The 24,091-nt window shown below is 45.2% G+C and overlaps 1 protein-coding gene across 2 annotated transcripts in view; it reads left to right on the forward strand.

Moving 5' to 3' along the window:
- The window catches only part of LOC8034678 (6-phosphogluconate dehydrogenase, decarboxylating), a 58,080-nt gene that overhangs the window by 31,009 nt on the left and 2,980 nt on the right, over nucleotides 1-24,091 (forward strand). The window contains exons 2-10 of one of the 2 annotated variants that reach the window (XM_029983228.4): nucleotides 12,778-12,853; nucleotides 15,188-15,332; nucleotides 16,824-17,043; nucleotides 17,774-17,840; nucleotides 18,645-18,779; nucleotides 19,776-19,901; nucleotides 20,005-20,068; nucleotides 23,259-23,386; nucleotides 23,522-23,655. In XM_029983228.4, coding sequence (XP_029839088.1) covers nucleotides 12,778-12,853; nucleotides 15,188-15,332; nucleotides 16,824-17,043; nucleotides 17,774-17,840; nucleotides 18,645-18,779; nucleotides 19,776-19,901; nucleotides 20,005-20,068; nucleotides 23,259-23,386; nucleotides 23,522-23,655 — 1,095 coding nt within the window. Of the gene's footprint in view, nucleotides 1-12,777; nucleotides 12,854-15,187; nucleotides 15,333-16,823; nucleotides 17,044-17,773; nucleotides 17,841-18,644; nucleotides 18,780-19,775; nucleotides 19,902-20,004; nucleotides 20,069-23,258; nucleotides 23,656-24,091 lie in introns of both variants that reach the window. The other variant, XM_040505164.2, reaches the window with a different exon arrangement.

A 24,091-nucleotide genomic window follows, 5' to 3' on the forward strand; every position in this document is an offset into this window, starting at 1 on the left:
GCCAAGTTCTAGGGGCTGTCCTTATTTATCACTTTTTTTTGTCGTGTAGAACAGTTTAAATTTATTAGTAAAGGTCGAGAAACCGCATCCGGTCTGATGCGTTCAAAATGTAACGCTGTTTAGTAATCGGGCACAGTGTGAGGGTGTCGCGCTATTTCTTCTGCACCTTTCGGTCGTATGGTGTGGAGTGCTGTTCAAGAATGAGGGACGCGAACAGGTGTTTCGTACTAGACGAAAAGAATCATGCGGTTACAAAAAAACAAAAAGCCTTTAAAGTTATCTGATGCGAGGGATGTGCATCCGATACCTGAGCATTGCTGAAATCTCACAAACCGTGTGCTGCTGGGAGGCAGGGATCCCAGAGGGTATAGTTCAGCGAAAAACTTTAATTTGCGTGGGCACTCTCGCGACATTTTCATTTTCTTAAAAGCATTTCTGTTTTGTTTGAAGTCATGCGCCGTGCTCGAAAGTTATACTCCATAGCACCATCTATTTTCTTCTTCGGGAGCTATATTATCTCTCTGAAGTAGAAAGGTAGGGGGGAAAACTAGTTCGCGAATCTTGCCGTGTCCTTGGAACTGCATTCGCGCTCGAACTTCTGGGGTGGGTGTGGTGGGTTTTCCTGATCACTATACCAGCCACTTTATTATTATTCGTTTCTGAATCCGATTCCTTTTTCCGCGTGTGGAATCTTAAAAGGGTTATTTGCAGCGGTTCGTGCGAGCTTTTGGACATCTGAACGTATAATAAGTAACTATAACGTTTAATTTCGATTTTCACATTCTAATTTTGAGCCGAGAAGGTTTGCTACTCTCGCCGCAGTCGCTCTTTTCGGAACCCCAAGTGACGCTGGCAAACGGTCAGTAGTTTACCAAGTTTTTTGCGTCAATGTTGAGCGCGATTAATAGGAAGTTTTCGTGGACCGCGTTTCCTCCTGCGCTAAGCCCTCCGCAACGAAGAAGCCGCTACTGCGCCTGCGCGCCGGTGGCCTTGGCTGTAGAGTTCGGGGTATCGTAGCGGTTTGCGGAAAGCGTTGCGGGAGGGCGAAAACCATCTACGAAAACTCCCTGAAGACTTCGCGCGGAAAAACTGGGTGAGAGGAGGAAGCGAGAGCGCGCGGTGACGTTAGTTGGAACGCCGAGCCTTGGTTTAAACGATTAGTCCTCAAAATCTCTGCTTTAGTCTCCAATGCACTCGTCGAACGCTGTCGCGCTGGTCAGCCAAAATGGCGGACGAAAGGAGGTCCTTTTTGTCGTTCAGCACGCGGGCGGCGGACCACCTTAAATTTTGTGCACTGCAGCGTAAAATCGGTGTTATGTGTGAAAGCGAAAGCAACCTTCCGCCGCTTTGTGGAACTCCTGGGGCGATCACGTAATGCCGCCGTCTCGCCGCCGCGGCATCCGGTGGTCGGGTTACCCGAGCCGCCCGTGACGTGAGCAGGCTTGGTTAGCTTGGCCGTAGGATTATCGTGGGAATAAAAGCAGTTCATACACAGCCACCGACTGTAGTGACTCCCTCTACATATGGGCTGAAATGCTCTACATAACATTGAGTGGCGCCGTAGGAATTCCACAAAGCGGCGGAACGTTGCTCGTATTATACACAGCACAAACCTTCTTCTAGTCAGTGCGTAGGAACGACACGGAGGAAGCCTAAAATAAATTACTGGAATCGATGCTTGTCTCTATGCTGCCAACAAAAACCAAGCAGCGAAAGCAGAAGACATAGTCGAAACGACCTCCTCTCCTGAGCTTCTCGGTGTTGCCGCTACGTGGCGTTGATTTCATCGTTCGAGTATCTAGGAGTATGGATATGTGATGGTGCAGAATATCTCAGAGAGCATGAAACGTATATAATAGGTAAGGGCAACAGAAATGCAGCTGTAATGAAAAATAGAGCACTTAGGAATTAAAACAGGTATGAGGTGGTGAGAGAGATTTGGGAAGGGGTCATGGTGCCTGGCTTGACTTTTGGAAACGCAGTGCTATGCATGAAATCCGAAGTGCATGCGAGACTAGAAATAAAACAGCGCGGAGTATGTAGACTGGCTTTGGGGGCACATTGCAAAACGCCAAACCAGGGAGTTCAAAAAGACATGGGATGGGCGTCATTTGAGAGCAGGGAAGCGGTGAGCAAGATAGAATTTGAGGATAGGTTGAGGCAAATGGATGGGGAGCAATGGGCACGAAAGTTTTTCAGCTATTTATACATGAGGAGTGTAGACACAAAGTGGAGACAGCGCACTAGGAAAATAAGGGGAAAGTTTTTGGGCTATAGCGAAGATGCGGAAGAGCAAGTCTCAGTTAAGAAGAAAGTTAAGACAACAGAAAGAGATCGGTGGCTAGAGGGAGTGCAAACAAAGACGGCTCTGGAAAGCTATAGATTAAATAAAACAGTTATTGCCAAAGAAAGCATTTATGACAATTCTAGGGGAAGCTCATTGTTGTTTGAGGCGAGGACGGGTGTTCTGCGAACCAGAACATACAGAGCGAAGTAGCAGGAAATGGATACAGTGTGCACTGCTTGTGGAGAGGAGGACGAGACGGCTGAGCACTTGATATTCTACTGTAAAGGGCTTCACCCTATGCCTACCGAAGACAACATAGATTTAATAAAGTCATTGGGTTTTAGAGACAGCGAAGGGAGAGTGGATTTCAAGACTGTAGAGATTACCAAGCAAAGATTAAGTGAATGGTGGCAGAAATCGAGAGAAAACTAGGTATTTTCTTATTCACTGATGGCAAGGGGCTTTCATACCCTCACTTTCTTTGCACTGCGGAGTGAATATAGATTTCACATTTAAATATTCTAAGCTTAAATGGTAAAACAAAATGGCTAGGTGGCGTAAGCTACCGCCCGATCAAAGGGCTCAGCCGTATTCATCCATCCACCCATCCATCAGAAAGCAGGGAAGCGGTTATCAAGATAGAATTTGAGGATAGGTTGAGGCAAATGGATTGGGAGCAATGCATGGGCACGAAAGATTTTCAGCTATTTAAAAAAATGAGGAGTGTAGACACAAAGTGGAGACAGCGCACTAGGAAATTAAGAGGAAAGTTTTTGGGCTATAGCGAAGATACGGAAGAGCAAGTCTCAGTTTAGAAGAAAGTTAAGGCCACAGAAAGAGATCGGTGGCTAGAGGGAATGCAGACAAAGACGGCTCTGGAAAGCTATAGATTAAACAAAACAGTTATTGCCAAAGAAAGCATTTATGACAATTCTAGGGGAAGCTCATTGTTGTTTTAGGCGAGGACGGGTCGTTCTGCGAACCAGAACATGCAGAGTGAAGTACCAGGAAATGGATACAGTGTGCACTGCTTGTTGAGAGGAGGACGAGACGGCTAAGCACTTGATACTCTACTGTAAAGGGCTTCACTCTATGCCTACCGAAGACAACATAGATTTAATAAAGTCATTGGGCTTTAGAGACAGCGAAGGGAGAGTGGATTTCAAGGCAGTAAAGATTACCAAGCAAAGATTAAGTGAATGGTGGCAGAAATCGAGAGAAAACTAGGTATTTTCTTATTCACTAATGGCAAGGGCGTTTCATAGCCTTACTTTCTTTGCACTGCGGAGTGAGTATAGATTTCACATTTAAATATTCTAAGCTTAAATGGTAAAACAAACTGGCTAGGTGGCGTAAGCTACCGCCCGATCCAAAGGGCTCAGCCGTATTCATCCATCCACCCATCCATCAGAAAGCAGGGAAGCGGTTATCAAGATAGAATTTGAGGATAGGTTGAGGCAAATGGATTGGGAGCAATGCATGGGCACGAAAGATTTTCAGCTATTTAAAAAAATGAGGAGTGTAGACACAAAGTGGAGACAGCGCACTAGGAAATTAAGAGGAAAGTTTTTGGGCTATAGCGAAGATACGGAAGAGCAAGTCTCAGTTTAGAAGAAAGTTAAGGCCACAGAAAGAGATCGGTGGCTAGAGGGAATGCAGACAAAGACGGCTCTGGAAAGCTATAGATTAAACAAAACAGTTATTGCCAAAGAAAGCATTTATGACAATTCTAGGGGAAGCTCATTGTTGTTTTAGGCGAGGACGGGTCGTTCTGCGAACCAGAACATGCAGAGTGAAGTACCAGGAAATGGATACAGTGTGCACTGCTTGTTGAGAGGAGGACGAGACGGCTAAGCACTTGATACTCTACTGTAAAGGGCTTCACTCTATGCCTACCGAAGACAACATAGATTTAATAAAGTCATTGGGCTTTAGAGACAGCGAAGGGAGAGTGGATTTCAAGGCAGTAAAGATTACCAAGCAAAGATTAAGTGAATGGTGGCAGAAATCGAGAGAAAACTAGGTATTTTCTTATTCACTAATGGCAAGGGCGTTTCATAGCCTTACTTTCTTTGCACTGCGGAGTGAGTATAGATTTCACATTTAAATATTCTAAGCTTAAATGGTAAAACAAACTGGCTAGGTGGCGTAAGCTACCGCCCGATCCAAAGGGCTCAGCCGTATTCATCCATCCATCCATCCATCCGAACCAGAGCTCGGCGTTCTGACGTCACAGCGCGCTCTCGTTTCCTCCTCTCCCTCATTTTCTTCCCGTACAGTCGCTGACGGCATGAGAACGGCAGGAGGAGGTCTCTCTCGGACGCCAGACCTCCAGCACGCGCTCCTTGCCCTTTTGTCGTGCTTTTGGGCATACGCGTGCATGTCAAGGCTTGGCGGTATAAGTGCAGTTCCAGGGTCACCGCATAGATGGCGCCAGCGTGTCAGTGTGTTTTCCCGAGAAATTTTAAGAGGGTTCAGTGTACTCGGTTCGAAGGAGTCGCAAGTGTGTGAACGGGACTTTACTTTTTGCGCGAGTGCAGTCAAAGGCAAACGACAGCGTGCAGTGCTGTTTGGCGCTATGTAGCGACTGAAGCAAGGAACATTCATGATGCCTGGGAGTGGCAGCTGCATTGTTCAAACGTGAGCTATTACTCTGGTAGCGCCACTATAGCCTAGTGTCTGAAGCAAGGAATGCTGGGTAGGCCAGGAAGCCATGATCTACTTACATGCAAGTACGGCGGAAGCTCCGGCCTGTCTCACCGGAGTGCGCTTTTACTGCGAAGTAGTATCGGGCTTTTCGCTGCGTCATGCTCCAATATGTGTGCGTTCCGCTCGTATACTTAGCGGATATCGAAGCCATCGGCGCGCCGGCTTATCGTTCACCCTTTGCCGAGTTACAATGAGACTGAGTATAACCGTGGGCTTTCACTCTCGCCGCCTGGCTCATACCGGCAGGCTATACTGTCAAAAAATTAAACAAAAAAAAAACAAAAAAGTCTCGTCGCTGAAAAGTTGGAGCAAAATTTTTCGCACAAACACTATGGGCCCATATCTAGGGCGAGGGTAATTCTGAACAATCACAAAACCAAAATCTATTATCTATGAAAGGTTTAACAAATTTGTGCTACAAAACAAGATGCCGAAGGAAAGTCTTATTTTTGCTAGGGCCGCTTTATTTTGCAGCGTGGTCCAAAGGCAGCAGCGGCATATCCTCGGGGCGTTGAGAAGTTGTCAGTCCGAACTCGTCGTTCCGTCACTCGGAGAAATGTCATCACACGCAAACCACACGCCGAACGTGGAAACGAACTTGAGTATATACCTTTGCGCCACCGCGTATAGTGAGAATATGAAGGCTCTTCGGAGTTTCTGATGTTCCGTCCAACGAAAATATTAGTCTAATAAAGAATTGCATCGGATGTCACATCGACATGTAAAGCAGAAAGCAAGACGGACTTCACCGCAACCGTGAGCGACCATCCAGACGGGCGTCTCGATGGAAGGAAATTTCACTTCGTCAAAAATATGGAAATTTAAGGCGCTGAATGAAAGAGGGAGACGCGTGAAACGCCCGTCACGTCTGCGGTCTCCCTCTGTCCGGAGGCCAAACGTCTATCGTCTCCAAGATTTCACCGACTCTGCGCGTATACAACGGCAGAAGCTGAGCGCTCGTTCTCTTCGCTACGACGGTTGAAAACCTACCTGAGAGCGTCCACTTTCAATGAGCGACTGCTCGGTCTAGTGCTTTTGAATGTTCACCGCGACTTCGAAGTTCGAGCGGTGGACATACTGAATATTCTTTGCCGTGGACTCAGGCGGCTGCATCTTAATATGTAGGCGCTTTGCATAAATGATATGATGAAGAGAGCCTGTAAATTGCTTTTTGAAATAACTAGTCAGTTACTTTTTTATTCGCGGTAATGTCTAGTCAAAAGCACGTACTTCTGATGAAAATAATCCCTGGAGAAGGGGAACAAGAGGGACAAAGGACAAACACAAATCTCCAAACACAGCTAGTTGACTGGTGCGCGACCGAAAAAATTCGCCTGGTCCAGCTCGCCTGCACCTTTGCATTTAATTGCATTATAATAACACGTACTTCTCATCAGTACACAGGTGTGCGTGAGCGCAGCGCCACCCGTTGCTTACAGTGCAAATGTTTTAACAATTTATTTATTATTCCTTACATCACTGACATTGTTTTATATTATCACCATGTGCGCATTTTATTATGTCCACTTTAGTTTGACTTAACTATGTATTTCACTGAGGATAGTTGATTATACTTTGCCTTGAAATTGCCATCCTTCACCCCACAAATGTTTCGAAATATTCGTTCTTTTATATCTGAGATCAAGCTCCGCATCCCATCAAATGAACATGAACGAAGAAATGTTGACTATTCTATATATTTGAGCATTTTCTACCCCACAAACCTTGCTCCCGAAAGCATATAAGTTGGAGATAGTCCGCGCTCTGCCTTTGCTGCGTGCCCCGTGCAAGACCGACTGTGTGAGCAGGGTAGCGAGGGGGCCGATGGCGGGCTCCCGGGCAGGAAGGGGGGAGGAGGAGGAGGAGGCGGAGGCGGCTTCGAGCCCCATACTCCCCCCCCTCCCCCCTCCCCTACCTACGCCACTGGTGCAAGCCATGTGTATCTCGCCAACTTTTACACGACAAAAATAAGCACCGAATGTGCCGAAACCCTGTTCGATGTGCGAAACAAGTAGTGTTCCAGTACTCCTGTCGTAGATTAGGAGAGCCCTTTAGGTGGAGGCGATGGGGTGCCGCTGCTCGACGAAGCAAACATAGCCTTGGACGCTGTGTAGACAGTGTTAAACCGAAACGACGCACTGCCCTTTTACGGAACTAATCACCGCGTAGAAATTGCGTGTGCAAGAGGCTGCTGGCCACAGCATTACGCTCGGAAAGCGAAAGGGCGGAGTGCCGCAAAAACGATGCAGTCTGGCGCTTAGTTCTGTGGGCCTTTTTCGCCGCCAGCGGCGCCCGCCTGTTTTCTGGGACGAGGCCGCGAGTGCGCAACGCGCCCGACGCACGCTTTCGTGACGCAACGTCACGCGACGGATAAGCCCGCGATTAGCGCCCTTGTCGGGAACGGACTTGAGATGGGATTGTGTGGACCACGTTAATTGGCAGAGCGTGGTGGAAATTTGATGCGAAAATCTACCTTTTGGAAATATGAATGTTTGTAGAAGCTTGAATGCACTGATGATTACGAACCGTTCCGCCATTGCTCGTCCAAGCGTGAACGTGCGCCAACTTAAATTCTCGTCTTTTTTTTTTTTTTTTTTTTTTATACACGAGAGTGGACGACATTGAACGCTTGTCTTTTGTAGATCGTTGAGTTCGTTGGTTCGCTGCCAAGGTAAACAGTTGGACGTCATCCAAACGGTCGTCGATCGAATGAATCTTTGCAAATCATTCCCTGACACGTCCACCTGTGCACCGTATCCCCTTTTTGGAAACACTTTTCGTCGACACCGCAGCGTGTCGTGGACACCTGCTCCCGCGACGTTTCGCGCACAACGTATTTTCTTTTCGACTACACGGGTCGGGTTACCGGCTTCGTTTATCGGAAGCATGCCGGAACTAAAGTGGACTTACCCTCCAAGCGGCTACGATAGGGCAAGTATACAAATTTGCTAGCGCTAATCCCAGGCTTCTAGGCTGACTGACCGCGCGGTCACGCCTCGCTTCGCTCCGCTTGGAGAAAATTTAATACGATCTCGAGGGAACCCGAGCTTGGACCAGGCCTCATCCTTGGCAAACCCTTGGCAGTTCGCCGAGGGTTTGGCAAGCTATTAGTGTCACTCGAAGTCCGAATGCAGCCGCAGCTATAGACCTTTGCATCGCTTATCACCCGGGCGAAAAATGCCGAGTCACTGAATTGTGGACGCATGCACAGCGTCTCGTATACCCCACAACAGAGCTACAGCGCGTGCTCAGAAGGCTCAACCCATCAGACAAAGATGGCTACGCGCAGAAGGCGATTTTTGCGAGTGTAGCCAATCGAGCGGCACCGTGACTATGCACTTTTGGTGCCGCTTGATTTGGGGCCATCGGATCGTCAGCTGCGGTCGAAATGTCCGGATGCCGGCGAACGAGGCCATGTGCGCGGAAAGACGCTTTCGACGAGACGTCACAAGGTGTCAATAGAGAGTTTTAGTAGATCGTTCCGATAGCCCCGATAACGATACTATGCATGCACAAGGAAGGCGGCGGCGGAGTATCGGGTATCGTTATCGGAGTCATGGGAACGATCTACTAAAACTCTAATGAAACGAACGCGGGAACCTTTTGATCAAATGAACCGTCGACGAAACGTCCCGCCTCTGCCAGTGGCTCTCCCCGGAGGCATCGTAATCAGCACGTCCGTGGTTAAAGGAAAACTGCGAGGGAATGCGTGCAACGGTTTTGACTGCTCGGTTGCGGAAGCGTTGAAATCTCTGTATAATACGTCACGATTCCCTCCTCGCACCGAACGCGACAGAAAAGAGAGGCTTCAGCGCTATTTTGAAAGCGCTGTTATGGCTACTCGGCGTAATATTATTTTAGTACGCATAATCATAAAAAACGAGTTAAGTGTTTTTTTTCTTCTTCTTCTCAAGTACAGAATTACTTCAGTTTCCTTTTAGACATGCCGGCACTGCATTCCATGACGCGTCAGAATCGATTCCATCTGACCGGCGATTGGTTCGTTGTTTCGAGTCTGCCATTGGGTTAAGTCTCAAATTAGATGCGTATTTAACTAAGGTGATTAAAATGAGCCACATTTATCTTTCCTTTTCGATAGCTTCGCGCCATTTGTGTAAAAATCGAGCCTCGATTGGAATTTGTTTGCGTTACTCTGTGAACGTATGCGCGGAGTGTATTTCTACGAGTATGTTTTGTCGCTGCGATCAATCTCTTGGCTGCAGCGGCGGCCCGATAGTCGAGCGTCGCTCCGATCTCGACGCCGCTGAGGTAAGGCATTTCATTTGGCTCACGCGAGTGCGCCGTTTCTCGGCAGAACAAAAGGCGGAGCGATTGCCTCGACGGCCTCAGCGAGATCTCAAGTGCGACAAGATGGAAAGGACCGAATGCTCGCTCGCTCGTTTCGCATCGCTAGTCTTTCGACGAACCCCCCCCCCCCCCCCCCCCCCCCTTTCCTTGGTTGGTTTCTTTTTAATTTCGTTCCGTTCTAATCTTTAGCGTACCGAGTCTGCTTTTTATATATGTATATATTAGTAGAATTGTTTATTCGTCCGCTTTCTGGGTTGGCTGTTGTACGTGGCCTTCGCCGGATCAGGTAGTGTCAGCAACTGTAATGCGAAGTCGTCGACCGTCGGCTCTCAGTACCGTTTCGACGCTTTTACAAATCCACTGCCCTGCAGCGTTCAATCTCCACGGCCCAGTACGCTCCTGTTAGTTGTTTTGGAATGCGAGCAAAGCTAGCAAAACACGAGCCCTATACGAGCTACCAGAACGTCTGGGCTTGCCTCGTCTCGGCTGCTTTGGAAGGCACATGCCACCACCACCTTCATTGGCACGGTCCTGTGTCATGCCATAGCCTTTTACATAAGGGGTGTTCGCTGGATGCCATATTTGCGGGCGTTGTTTACAGCGCATGCTCAGAACGATCTCGCATTAATAGGCTGCTAAGATGGGCAATCTTGATGGTACGGAATGCACGTTGCAAAAGACCGCGGAAGCTTGCCATCAGCACGCGCTCAACATTTGCGCACGTTTTTTTTTTTTTTTTTTTTTTTTTTTTTGCAACTTGCAGAGTAAGGATATTTCAACTTTCTCCGCTGGTGCACGCACGTGCAATGCCACGGAAGCCTGTAAGCAATATGAAAATTAAAACGTAACCGCATGGGTAGCACGTGCACTACCGGTTGAGGAAGACAGAAGCGCCCCTCGCGAGCTTCTCAACGCGAATAGGAGGCTATGGTAAGGCGTGCTCCATCTCGAGAGTTTTTATCGAATCGCACGTCCAGCGGCGTTCGGGTTTGACCGGAGTGTCGTCAAGGGCGCATCGTATCGGAGTCGCCGGTTTCCGGTGGGGAGTGGCTCGCGTTTAACGTGAATTTAGTCCGCCGTATAGACTGCTGGCTCGAGTCGCGCTACTCGTACATGGTATAGAAAAGACGCTTCTGCAGATACTGCCTGAAACGTGTTTCTTCCTCGTATGGCGGCCATATTGGTCATTCAAGAACCCCTTCTGCAGACGTGTTTGGTGTATACATATAATTCTGTCACGTCTTCTGCGAAACACCGTGTCGTTTGTGTGATACATGTCCAGTGTCGCTGCGGCTTTACATATACTGCGAATGTCTACTCTCAGGAAAAAAAAAGGGTGTATTATTGCACCCTTTGTCCCATATAATACACCCCAAAACTTCATTTCGACGTGCAGCGCACTGACGTGGATCTGACGGTACTAACTTTCACGAGAGGCTTGATAGCCGTGTGGTACAGCATTATTAAAATAGCTGATGCACGTGTTACTGACCACAAAAACAATAATCAGGGTTTTCTTGGCCTTATACTGTAAAAACTCGGTGTTTTCTTTCTGTGGTACGTACTTTAGCTATTTAAGAAGTTATATCGCACCGTTATCAAGCCCCTCGTAAAATTTGCGGCCGTCTGTTCGACTATAGTGCGCTGTACATCGACCTGAAGTTTCGGGGTGCATTATATGGGACAAAGGGTGTAAAGTGACACCCTTTTTTTAGAGTATAGAAGGCTCGTAGCGTTTCGAGGTCGGAGTACCAGCGCGCTCTGTGTTGTCGTATCTTCTCGTGCGACACGTAGCGACAAATGCGCCAATGTACGAGGCCCGTTTTCCCCCATAGAAGCAACTGACGGCGCTGCACTGAGATGATCTATCATGACGCCATGTTGCTCTTCCAGCGACTGCTCGTGTCTCGCGCATTCGCACGACGGTGGTTGTCGATACTTGCAAGCCGCTCCTTTGTTCTGAGCTGTGTTGTGAGAAACGCGAAGCCTGAATTTTGTCCAGGGGCTTTGGGCGCAGGAAGGCGTGAGAGGTTCATTCGCATTTACGATGATATCGAGTGGCCTTACGTAATAAAGCGCGAGCATGAAGTACTTCCGAATCGCTTCTGGTGCATCAGTTAGATCTTGTCACGATGAGTAATGCGATTGCGAATGCAAACTTTTACGCCTTACACTAGCACAGACTCACGAGGAAATCCCCTTCTTGGGAGTGACTTGGGTGCCTTTGATTTTACCCTGAAACACCAGGAGTTTTTTTTATCTAAATTCAGAATTGAAGTTGTTGTTCTAATTTTTCCAGCGCGGGACGATACGTTCTAGCGGCGAAGGTGACTTGATCGAATCGGCATCGCGTTTTTTTGTTTTTTTTTTTTCATATTTATTTTGGGCTCATGGGAAAGGGGGAGGAGATGTGAGTCTTCATTGAAGGGACCAGCTGGCTTTCTGGGAAAAGGTTAACAGAGGAAGAGACAAAAATAATAATACAATGGAGTACTAGCTGTGACTGCCACCAGATGAGTCTGATTCTTGAGACGGGTCCGTGTTCCTGGACAAAGAAGAAAACGAGGTTCTAGGGGGGCGGCTTTCGCTGTCGGCATGGTGGATCGTCGGCCCACGGCGCTCCTTCGCCGTGCCCCAAGTTGCTGCCTGTGCCGCATCTGCACGACCGGCGGCCATGAAGCTGAACCGGTGGATGCGAAAGTAGGCCGCCTCGAGTACGCCTTATGACCACAATGTCGACGGGCTTTATAAATCCTCGCGCTCGCTCTATGCCTTTTCTTTCCCTCGTTGGTTCACTAGGGGAGGTGAAAGTTTGGTGTTACGCGTTCGCAACAACTGACCATGCAATATGAATTGAAACATTCGATCTGGCCTTTTTCGGAGCCTGCGGTCCCCACAAGCTTTAGATAACTCTCGATTTGTCGTAGCCCCAAAGAATGAGATCCCGACTTCGCACTCCATTCGTAATTTAGACCACCTTTCTCTCTCTCTCTCTCTTTCTCTCAAAAACTCGCAGTTGGGCCAAAGAAACATGGACATGTTTCACCCCGTCGTGTTGTCCGCGATAGTACGTCATTTCGCCAGCTATGTTCGTCACGCAGTCCATTCTAGACTAAGCTTTCAGCTCTGGACCGGCAATGGACAGGAATATGATAGAATGCTGTTCCAACTAGGACCTGTACACAACTTGCACTGGCAGCTCATCAGCAGCCATTGTGAAGGACATTGCTGCTGCGCGCGTACCTTCTGCAGCATATATCTCGCGCCTCCGGATTTGTTTTTCACGGCAAGAACAATAAGGAATCAATGTATGCATGGTGCAGTGCCGTCACATGCCATGTATAAGGTCTAGGTTGCTATTCAGAGGAGCTCCCCTAACAAACATAACATTGATCTGTGCTTTATCTATACAAATTCTTGTGGGTTCTTTTTTCTTTTCCCTTAAATATTGCTGCTTTATTATCTCTTTGCAGAGCAGACATTGGCCTGATTGGCCTGGCAGTCATGGGACAGAACCTGATTTTGAACATGAATGACCATGGCCATGTGGTGAGTGTATTTATTCTATCTGTTAGACGAATTCGAGGCCGAGTTGATCTGTTGTGGTAGCTCAGCAAACAGTACCTGCTTTATTTTAGACTCTCATGCACATATATTGTAGCCTGATGGAATTTTACAGTGCCTAAGAAAAGGATAAGGCTACAGACTGCTGCCAGCGAAGCGTTCAGACGTTCAATGCTATCACTCTCGCACTCTTAAGGGTGTAAATAGTTTTGACGCAGGGCTAGCACCCCTTTATGCAGAAGGGAAGAGGGGGGGAGGGGGGGGGGGGTTTGGGCGATCATTGTGGCTTTCTATAAATTTTTCGGTCCTCTTTAGGACTGCACTGCATACATCATCATCATACTCAAAATATGGGTGCTGAAAGGGTGTAGCCATGGGTTTAAGTCTGGAACACCCTTTTCACACCCTTGGGGGGGGGGGGGGGGGGGGGGTAAATTTTTGCATGTGCATGCCCCTTTTTAACTGGTCTCTAATCTCGTGGTTCTAATTATAATATCGTATTGTTATGTCAGATATGTGTCAAGATTGCTAATAATTCAGCTTTCTAATTGTGCAACCAACTTCATTACTTCTTAAAGAGGTACTTCGCCGTTTTCTTCAACAGTCCCAGATTTGCCTAAAAACTTGCTAAACACATCAACAAACATCGCTGAAGTAGTAACTCAAATATTTGGCCAAAAAAACTTTTTTTCGTGAAGTTATAAAATTTACAATTTTGGTCCTCATCGTGCTTTTTGAAAGTGAAAAGCCCTACTGGCAACATTGAAAAAGTGACGTCATGGGAAGGCAGGGATTCACTCTTTGGGCTGTAGACTTTGTTCCCAACTGATTACAGTTTCATGGTGTCAAATGAAGGTTTTGGAAGGTCGCCCCAGCTCCCGCGCAGCACCACGTAGCAAATGCTCGGCACAGTTCATTTTTAGACAGCCCGCTCGAACCGCAAGCCGGCCATCCCGTGACGTCATGACAATGAAAAGCGCCGGCATAATCGAATCTTGGTTTTGACGTCATTTATTCCATTCCGTCAGGGAATGGAATAAACTGTCGAATGAAACGGTGACGTCATCATCCATTACGACCTTCCTTCACTGCATTGAAAACGTTTTGATATGTGCGAGTAACTGAATGAGTATCGTGTGTATCGTCTTGATTACGTGCCAGCACGGGAAGTTATCTATGAAGTGTCAGCATTTTTTATGAAACCAAGCGAAAGGCGAGAACTGTGTGTATTTACATCTTGTATCTTTTTGCTTTTTATCGTTTGTACCTTCCACTCCTGTAATGGCCCTGTGATAGGGCTAACAGTATCAATAAATAAAATAAATAAAATTTTCATTTGCCGAATTCGCAATAACTATTTTGAATTTCGCGATACTAAGTAGCATACCGGAAAGAGTATAAGATGGCGATTTCGAAAATACAGTTAGGTGGGGCTGCTCAAAAAATCGCCGGAGTTCCTCTTTATGTATTGAAATTACAAGTGTATTGTAATCATCTCTTTTTGTTCAACAACGTAAATTATCTTGCCAACATTATTGTTTGACAAGTTACATACCCGTTTTAACTACCTTTCATGCTCAAAACATAGGATCTAAAAGGGTCCTGCAAAGGCAACCAAAATTTCAATAATTGATCCTCTATGTTTCTGTCAAATGTGTTGTTGTGCCTATAAAATAAGTTTTACTTGCTTCCCAGAAGGCTCTAATAGCAGTATTTTACTTTTTAGATGTCTTATACCAAACCATATAATTCTGTCATTTAAAAAGACAATAAAACTGGATGGCAGTGAAATGGAGGAGCAAATCCTTGTAAGCTTGCAGACCTCCAGGTGGATCCACACACTTAACTGTTGTACAGGGCTTCCATGATCTAGTCACTAAATGAGCTGCGCTTAGAGTATCGGCACTCCGTTCCCCGGCATTGTTGTGGGCGCCGCCATTTTGGCTCGTATGCAGAGCAGACGCAACTGCCGATCGTCATGATTCAAAAGTGCGACTTCCTCAGCATTAGATTCGGCATTAGGAAGGTCACGCAATATTGCTTTGCTCTGTCACGAACTGTTTAAACATTTGTGGAGGACGGAAAGACGTTTCCTGTGATTTCAGATAAAGCTTCAGATAATTGGCAACCATGATTTTAAGACACAATATAGCCAAGTGTCGTTACTCTGAAGCGTAGCTTATTTAGTGGCACTACCATGATCCTTCTTGGCATCTTTTTGTATGAATCTATAATTTTCTTAGATCGTTTTGAGTTGCATTGACTCATGAAGCTTTGCAGAGTGTTCTGAAAGCACCTTATGCACCCCCGTACCCTCAGGTGTGTGCCTTCAACAGGACGACAGAAAAGGTAGACGAATTCCTCAAGAAGGAAGCCAAGGGGACCAAAGTTATTGGTGCCCACTCCCTCGAGGAGCTGGTCTCCAAGCTCAAGACGCCACGCCGCATCGTCCTCCTTGTCAAGGGTGAGGGGCTTCCGAGGTTCTCGTCAGCTATTGGCAGGTTTCAAACATATAGTCTCATAAGTTGAGGCACATATTCTCAAACCGGGTTCCTAGAGGTGTTTGCTCAAATTTTCTCACCCTACCCCAAATCGGCTGTTTTCCCATCTTGCACACTGTTTAAGAATAGCGGAGCTATTCATCAGTGTGTTGCATATAGAGTGTGGTGTTTATTGCAGGCTAAACTTCATTTGAGAAAACTATGGGCATTGCACAGAAAAGATGGCTAATGTATTAGTCACTACCAAAGGAACCATCTATTGAGGTGCATACATTTTGGAGTAATTGTTTTATGAATTTTGTCTGAATGTTTTAGTTATGACAAAATAGTTTCATATTAAAACTTGCAGGGCATCCTATCAAGGTACTAATTAAGTGGCTTGGAAAACTTGTGTGTATCATTCTACTGTGTCTTCCAGAGGAAGCAATTTGATTACATGCATAAGCTTTTGGTTTCCTATTGGCTTGTGGAGGTATATTATAATGGCGGCATATTTCCTCCAATAGGGAATAGAACACCAAAACCATTGCAGTTGGTTTAGATTTAAACCATATTCAACTTTGTTCTGCCATATCCACAATTTAGCACCTAGCCAACATTGCATCACCACCATATTCCTCCTTGTTATTCTGTATCTTTGCTGGCAATGCATTGAGCTAATAGCACTGGGGAGGTGGTCAAATTTTTTAGTAAGTGTTTCTCCACTTTTTATCAGATGTTCTATCATACTATAGTTGACATGATATAAACTATGTGCACAGTAAGTACTCTCATTCAAACTCTAGGATGCCGGAAATTTTGTTTGAATTATCAGAATTTTGAATTGTCAGAAAATTATCTAAATAGAATTGAAGGTAAAATTATGATTTGTTTTATGGATGGCTGCACATACAGTGCAAATATTTGATGATTTCCTCTGCACAGGCGCATAATCATAAGCAGGTATGCCACACATGAAGTATTGGTGAAGTCCATGAGAACTTTATTCATTCCTCAAAGATGTTGTCTATCGTGGACTTATAGGCAGCACATGACACTTTAAAACAAACAAGTTTCTTTATACAGTAAAAAAGTTATGTATTGAGAACTATTAGCCTCATTGAGTGCGGTTCTTACTGAGCACCAGTGCACTGCGGAGAAGCAACACCCGCAGAAGTGAGCTCTGCGTGTGTTGCTTCTCAGCAGTGCTGCGATGCTCAGTAAGAAGCATGCTTAATGGGGCTGCGAGAACAAAAAGTATGAACCGCACGAAAACTTCGTTTGAATGAAGTGGCCAATAGATATATTGGAAACATAGAGGAACAACAAAAGTCTTTAAGATGTTTGAATCAACCAGAAGTATGAAATATCCAAGTTTAAATTATTCCGAGCCTACTGTATGTTCCGTAGCTTCTTCATATATTTCCGATTAACTGTGGTAACATCTTTGATGACCTGATTGTGTGGTGTTGCAGCTGGACAGGCTGTTGATGACTTCATCAACAAGCTGACTCCCTTGCTCACCAAGGGGGACATTTTGATTGATGGCGGCAACTCTGAATACCAAGACAGCGAGCGCCGCTGCGAGGCACTCAAGGCCAAGGGCATCCTGTTTGTGGGCTCGGGGGTCAGTGGAGGGGAGGAGGGGGCTCGCTATGGACCCTCTCTCATGCCCGGAGGCAACAAGGAGGCCTGGTGAGTATGGCTCTCTGGGTGATGTGCTAGCTTTACACATTCGACCACTGATCACGAAGGACTTCTGTCCGGAGGCTCGTTTCGTCCTTTTATTGTCAGCGACGTCCGGGTTGAACCACTTTCTGTAACAGGGGAAGTCTGTGCTAACAATGTTAAGGCGAGCGTTATCAGTCTTCAGTGCCAATAACTCTGACATCAGTGTGTATACCAAAACGTGTGCTCACTGAATGTGTGCTACCAGTATGTCTGCATAGTGGAATGTCTGCACAGTGGAATGCCTAGATAATGGAACCACTCTGTTTCAGGATGTGCCAGGAGACTTATTGTTGGTAACATTTTATAAACCCCATTTTCTTCCAAGTTGCACACACATTAAGACATACAAGCTCACTAATGTCCATGGGCCAGTGGTGCTCGCCTCTGCACTAAAACTTTCAGTTGGCACCAGCTTCCCGTCACTATGACGAAGTGGCAAGTCCTACAAACTTTGAGGACATGTTCTACAAGCCTACAATTTAAAAGGGGTTGATCAGAAATTGTGGTCACACTCCCGGTTGACACAGCACTTTTATGTCCTGTCACACTTAAGCTTTTGTGTTTTTTTTTTTTTTTTGACACTGCCCCAGTTTTGCCATTTGGAATGAACTTGGGGCAGCCTTGGCGGTCTTTGATGCACTGAGGTGGGGGTGTATTTCATACCATGTACAGTGTCTTGTCGCTCACTTTTTAGGCCCCATATCAAGGACATTTTCCAAGGGATTGCAGCCAAGGCTGATGGAGAGCCCTGCTGTGACTGGGTAAGAGCATGTTAAGCAACTTCACCATCTTAGCATTTGGCATCAACTTCTTCAGTAAAGCAATAAGCCTTATCCTTTGTTCACCTGTTCCACACAACCAGAAAATATTTTGGATTTCAAAAGAACTTCAGAAGGATTATAACCATAGAAATTATGCTAGAAATGCCTATTCTGCTATTGGTCTGCTAGAAATGTGTAGTGGCTGGTATTAAATAAATTTGAAGTAGGGGACGAGTATTTTTTACTAATTTGTAGTGCGTGCTGGGATTTTATTTCCTCTGAGGAAAATAATACTTGGTTTCCTTTCTAAGAAATTGGCATTGCTAGGTTTAACTTTTAAGTCTATTTTTATACAGCAATTCTGTTCCACACACCTACTTACGGGCCAAAGTTTTGAAAAACTCGTTAATTTATCGGTGATTTTCACCCAGTACTGGTTACGACCTACTGTGCTACCTGACTTTACATGGCACTTTTCCCTTGTCTCTATTGCAACAGATATACTAGGTGGAAACAATTTGAGCGTTATCTGTACTTCATTCCTTTTGCTTCTGTTCTCCCACTCATCCTCTGTTCCTTTTGGTTGATAGATTTTTTTTTCTCAAAAATGTGGCTTGTAAGCTACATTTTTCACACTGTAATTTTTTAGCATTTACTATAGGACATTTTAATTAAACTTTATCGACTTCTTTTGGTCAGCTTACCTAGTGCATCAGGGCCCGTGTTGCATCTTGTGCCATAAACACTTAATCATCCTCACCTGTTGTCCTGGGTAAAGGATAACGTGCCATCCCTTGGTTCCAGGTTGGTGACGGCGGTTCCGGCCACTTCGTCAAGATGGTGCACAATGGGATCGAGTATGGGGACATGCAGCTGATTGGTGAGGCATACCACCTCATCAAGGATGCAACGGGCATGTCCCACGACGACATGAGCAAGGCGAGTTTATGTCAGGATGGTGGTGGAACTCGGGAAAACAGCCAAGTACTTGTGGTTGCCTGGGAGGTTCCCTATTTTGCCACCGCTGCTTCTAGAGAAGCTTCAAAGAAAGTGACTTATAGGTAGTGCTCGATAGTACTCCATTGAATTGTTAAACCTGCGAAGTTTATCACTTTGTAATTTTGGCAAAGTGCCATTCCTGCAATTTTGTGAAAACTAATATTTTTCCAGCAGAAATTAGGCATCCAGGCCCTCGTAGTAATCATGGCAAGCTATACACGCTTTGCAGCAGCTGTGCATGGACGCCGCCATAACTGACCTTCAGTTTTTGTTTCTTCATATTTCGTTTATTTCACTTCATCATTACCATAGCAGGCCAGGTTATTGCCATATTAGATTCAACTGTGTCCTTTTTTAAAGCGTCGGCCTTTGTAGAGGATCGTCAACTACCGTTTCAGTTGCTCGGCATCTCGGTAAGACAAGAGGAGGTCAGCAATGGCGGTTGTAATTTGGCGCGTGTGTAAAGCGTCTATATATTGGCACGGTAAACACTTTGCAATAATTTTCACTCTACAAAAATATGTTGCCATAACATTTTTTGTGGGTTGCAGGCTGTTAAATGTTGAATTGGGCATAATAGTAGTTGCATATTTGATCTCGCTTATACTTTTTATTATTATTCATAAACGTATAAGCCGAACAATAGCGTTCGTTGCGCAATTTGTCTCTTTTTAAAGTCTTTTCTTGTCTGCCCTTTTGGAAGTTTGAAGCTGGGTTTCATTCCCCACGCTCGTTTAGAGCCAAAAAGTCTGGATGCGGCTCTATAGTCTTTTATGAACAGTACTTTACGCTAGGCTTCGAAACACAGGGAAGTCTGAATCTGGTCAGTCGAGGGGCTAAATTTTCTATGCTTAGGAAGTTGATGTTTCATATTTTGCAATATTTTAAATTCCAAAACACTTGGCCTGCATACTAAATGGTTTGCATTTCGAGCAGGTGTTTGACGAGTGGAACAAGGGTGTGCTGGACTCCTTCCTCATCGAAATTACGAGCAACATTCTCAAATACAAAGATACCGACGGCGAGCCGCTGGTGACCAAGATCAGAGATGCCGCTGGACAGGTTGGTTTAATCAGTGTCTGGTATGCTGCATGTCTGCTGCGGGGAACTGTGCCATTTCCCACGTCAACTGCCGTTCTAAGATTCACTCATTCTTGAATCGCAGAAAGGCACGGGCAAATGGACGGCGATTTCTGCTCTTCAACATGGAATCCCGGTCACTCTGATTGGTGAGTCCCAATGTGAAAAATATTGCAGTTTGTAACATTTTAACAAGGCAACACCGACAATTGAGAAGGTAAACATCTTTGGATACAAGAAACTCTTCGCTGTGACGATACAGTAGTTTGTTGAAACTAGTTTTGCTTTAGGTGGTCATAGGGAAGATGGAAAGGTGGGATTTTCAATCTCCAGTTCTTTTGGAAACCATGTGTAAAACAAACGACCATCGTGGATCTTCCTGTGTATGTTTGGGGTTTTTGAATACTCAATAGAGGTCATGTGACACTTGGTCAATGGAGGTCATGTTAGATGCATATCAATCATTCTAATGGCTTGATTGCTAGGCTACAAGGATCAGGCAGTGAGTGCCAAGAAAGCAAAAAAGTAAGTAGCATTGTATAATGGCAGGCATGCAAGTGCTGCTGCTGCACTCTTTGCTTGAATGTTTCTAATGGTGTAAACAAGGTGAAGCTGAACTCTTACCCTGTATTTTTGGTTGCATTTATATTAGCAAAGAGAGGTTGCGGTGCAGGCCTAGGGGTGCAGTGAGAGCGAGGCTCTCCTTTGCCAGTATTTCGACAACGAATCACCAAAATTGCGACAACTACTAGCAAGAGCCGTTGGCTTTCATGACATATTCTGCTGCCACTTCGAGGTTGCTTTGAGTGGTATAGGATGCTTGGATACTACTATGCGTGTGCACCATACGTGGGTAAATTACTTTCAAAATGTAATTTAATTAGAATTACTTAGCTCTCAAAGTAGTTTAACTGCAATTACTACTACGCAAAAGTAGTTCATTGCAATTACAAATTACTTTTTAAAAGTGATGCAATTACTTCACAATTACTTATTTCTGAGAGTTACCCACCTTGGGCCATATAACTGTAAACGAGTTATATGGCCGCTGTATAAATGTCACGCATTGTACTTTCTTTTTTTTAAATTTGTTAAATGGATTATAGAACTTAATAGTTTGGAGTAATGAACTCCTGCGTTCTTATATTCTAAAAAAATAACAATAAATGGCGATCAAATTCACAGGTGCAAGGTGAATCTCCTTAGACCTTATGCAAATGGTGTCCAAGTCAAACCAACAAAAAATAAACTTAAAAATAATACAAGGAAACAAATATGCGACAGTACTGGTATCATAAAACTCACGTAAAGTTGGCTAATAAGAGAAACTTGTAAACGACGTCAAACATTTAAAGAATACGACAACTTATGAAAACATTTCAGCCACTATGATTCGCTGCCTCTCCCTGTCTGTGGACTAGTAACATGCCAGATGTGGGTAACCGTAGCACGCGAACTGTGGTCGCTTCCACAAAACTAGTATCACAATAGCAGCAACTCTATTGCCTGGGATTCTGGGTTAATCCAGTGTACGGTAACGCCCAAAAAGCTACTAAGATAGATAATAAATTTAGGATTGTCATGTAGCTAATCGTTAGGATAGTAATGATTGTATCTATGTTGTAGGTCTCATAAAGAAGACCGATTTGAATTTAGCATGGCAAGAACAACCTCGAAAAATGCATGATACGCTGCAAACGACTTTATTTTCGCGAATTTTGCGAATCGCCTACAATTCGCGAAAAATGAGTCCCGCGAGCAATTCCGGTAAAATGTAAACACATTGAAATCTATATTGCGACCCCACCGCGTTGTGAAAATTAGAATCCGCGAATTATCCCAAAACTGCGGCCTCTTGGACGCCTCGATTTCATGATTTACTTCAGCGTGTTTCAGCTGGAAGATATAGACGAGCCATTATTATTTTTTTTATAACTAAGTATTATTGAAAGTGACAAAAAAGTTGCCCACCTGCAAATGTTTCCGCAAATTGGAGGTCGCCTTTTGGTTTGTTGAATTTATTTTCAGAGACGGTGCGGAGAGTTTGCACCTCACGATTATATTTTTTACATTGCTGCTAATCTGTTTAAAGAATGTTTCGTAACGAGGCCCCGGCAGCCTTTCCTTTTCCATTTTCGATAAGACTGTTGCAGGTTCTCAATGCAAAGCAGCAGTGCGCGCCTTGGGACGGTTCCACAGGCCAGGACGAGAGGACAACGCGTGGGGGGTCACGATAGAGATGTAAAAACAAAGTGCAAGCCAAGCCCTCTATAAAAAAAAGAAGCCTTCAACGAACAACAAATGTAAAAACAAGCTCCCTACAGTCTAAAGCCGCGGTTTATAAGTTTTGGAATCTCGTCCAATCAAGCTGACAAACGGTTGAAAGGGTTAAATAGAGCGATCAGTAAATAATGATTTATACAAAAAGGCAGACGAGGATTGGGAGAAGGAAGAGCAGTGTAGCAACAACAGTTGGAAGTAAGGCAGGGTGAGTCGTGTTAATGAGACCTGCTGCTTCTTTGCTTCTTCGCCTCGATGTTAGAATAGCACGACTTACTGTTAGTAGTGGTACCAACATACAAGATAGAGGAGAAGGACATGAAAAACTCATAAAGAAAAGAGAATAATTTCGTGAACAAAAAGTCCCCAAACTTGACTGAAATGTGTAAGCGAATATGCCGGCGGCGAAGACGCGTAAGGAGAACCTCGAACCTCCCCGCCTCGACCGGATGATGTGATCGGAGCCAACCAGCTCGACTTCGACCCCAGATGCCCCCGTGTGGGAATGATAGATAAGAAAGACTCCTAGAAACAGGAGCAACAGGAAGCGAACGAGACGAAGAGTCAGATTCAACTACGACAGGAACGAAAACGGACGCGAATGTAGCCCTCATTTATCAAATTATTTCTCAAACTCTTCATTAAATCGTTTTACACTCTACAAAATCCTTTATCCCGTTCTATCCCAGCATCTTTCCCATCCCTCTATTCCCTTTTTTTGAGCAGGTTGGGAGACAGTCTCTCCCTTGTCGCTTTGGCTGTGCTGCCTTCTCTGTGGCCAGGGGGGAAAAGCGCCGCCGCCGCAAAATCTTGCAAAGTAATTGTAATTGTGCCTGAAATTTAGCAATTACTGACGCTAGAAAGTAATTAAATTACAATTACAATTCCTTTTGGCCAAAAGTAATTACTACAATTACAAATTACCGGGAAAAGTAATTAAATTGCAGTAATTTAATTACTGTAATTGAATTACTACCCAAGTATGGTGTGCACAATTGTGGCAATTGGCACAGTGAAAAGTGCATTCAGACTGAGGACACGAGTTTTCTTTGTGTGCAGGGGAGGCCGTGTTTGCACGCTGCCTCTCGTCACTCAAGGACCAGAGAGTGGAAGCAAGCAAGATCCTCAAGGGCCCCAACGGCAAGTACGAAGGACAAGCTTCGGATTTCGTGGAGCATGTCAGGAAGGTAAGGTGCACTTCGCAACTGACGATTAATAAATACCCCAATGTCTGTACCTTTCTCCTCTTTGTAACAACCTGTCCTATCATGACCATTGTAGAATTTGTTTTGTTTTTTAAACTTTTGCATGTTTATTTGCAGGCCCTCTATGCCTCCAAGATTGTGTCCTATGCACAAGGCTTCATGCTGCTTCGCAGTGCAGCCCAGGAATACAAGTGGTCCCTCAACTACGGAGCCATTGCCCTGATGTGGCGAGGTGGCTGCATTATCAGAAGGTAATGCAATACTTGCAAGAGACCAGTGGTGCTCCTCGAGGATTAGTGTGGGGGGGTGGGATATATTTTATTTCTAGAGTTTGAAAGTGCTTACATTTATTAAGGCCAATAATAAAAAATCTCCACGTATTAATATATGGTTACCGATATGACAATGTCAGCAAGCAACACATGCACATTGTTAACAGGACAACATATTCTCTGCAAACAAGGCTTCATAGAAAGATTTGAAGCTGTGAAAATTGGAAAAAGATAACACTCGGAGCACTTGGGGTCAAAGGACAGGCATATACCACATCTATGTCACCCATGCCAATTACACAGAATTACTTGGCTCTACAGTTATTAGGAACAAGACAACGTCGGCAACAACCAGTAACTTTTTACAGGTCTGTAGAAGCAATCCCAAGCTGTCATGCGAGAGGACCATACTAGC

This window comes from Ixodes scapularis, unplaced genomic scaffold (assembly GCF_016920785.2).
Source record: "Ixodes scapularis isolate PalLabHiFi unplaced genomic scaffold, ASM1692078v2 PGA_scaffold1__304_contigs__length_218370807, whole genome shotgun sequence".
Taxonomy (NCBI): Eukaryota; Metazoa; Arthropoda; class Arachnida; order Ixodida; family Ixodidae; genus Ixodes; species Ixodes scapularis.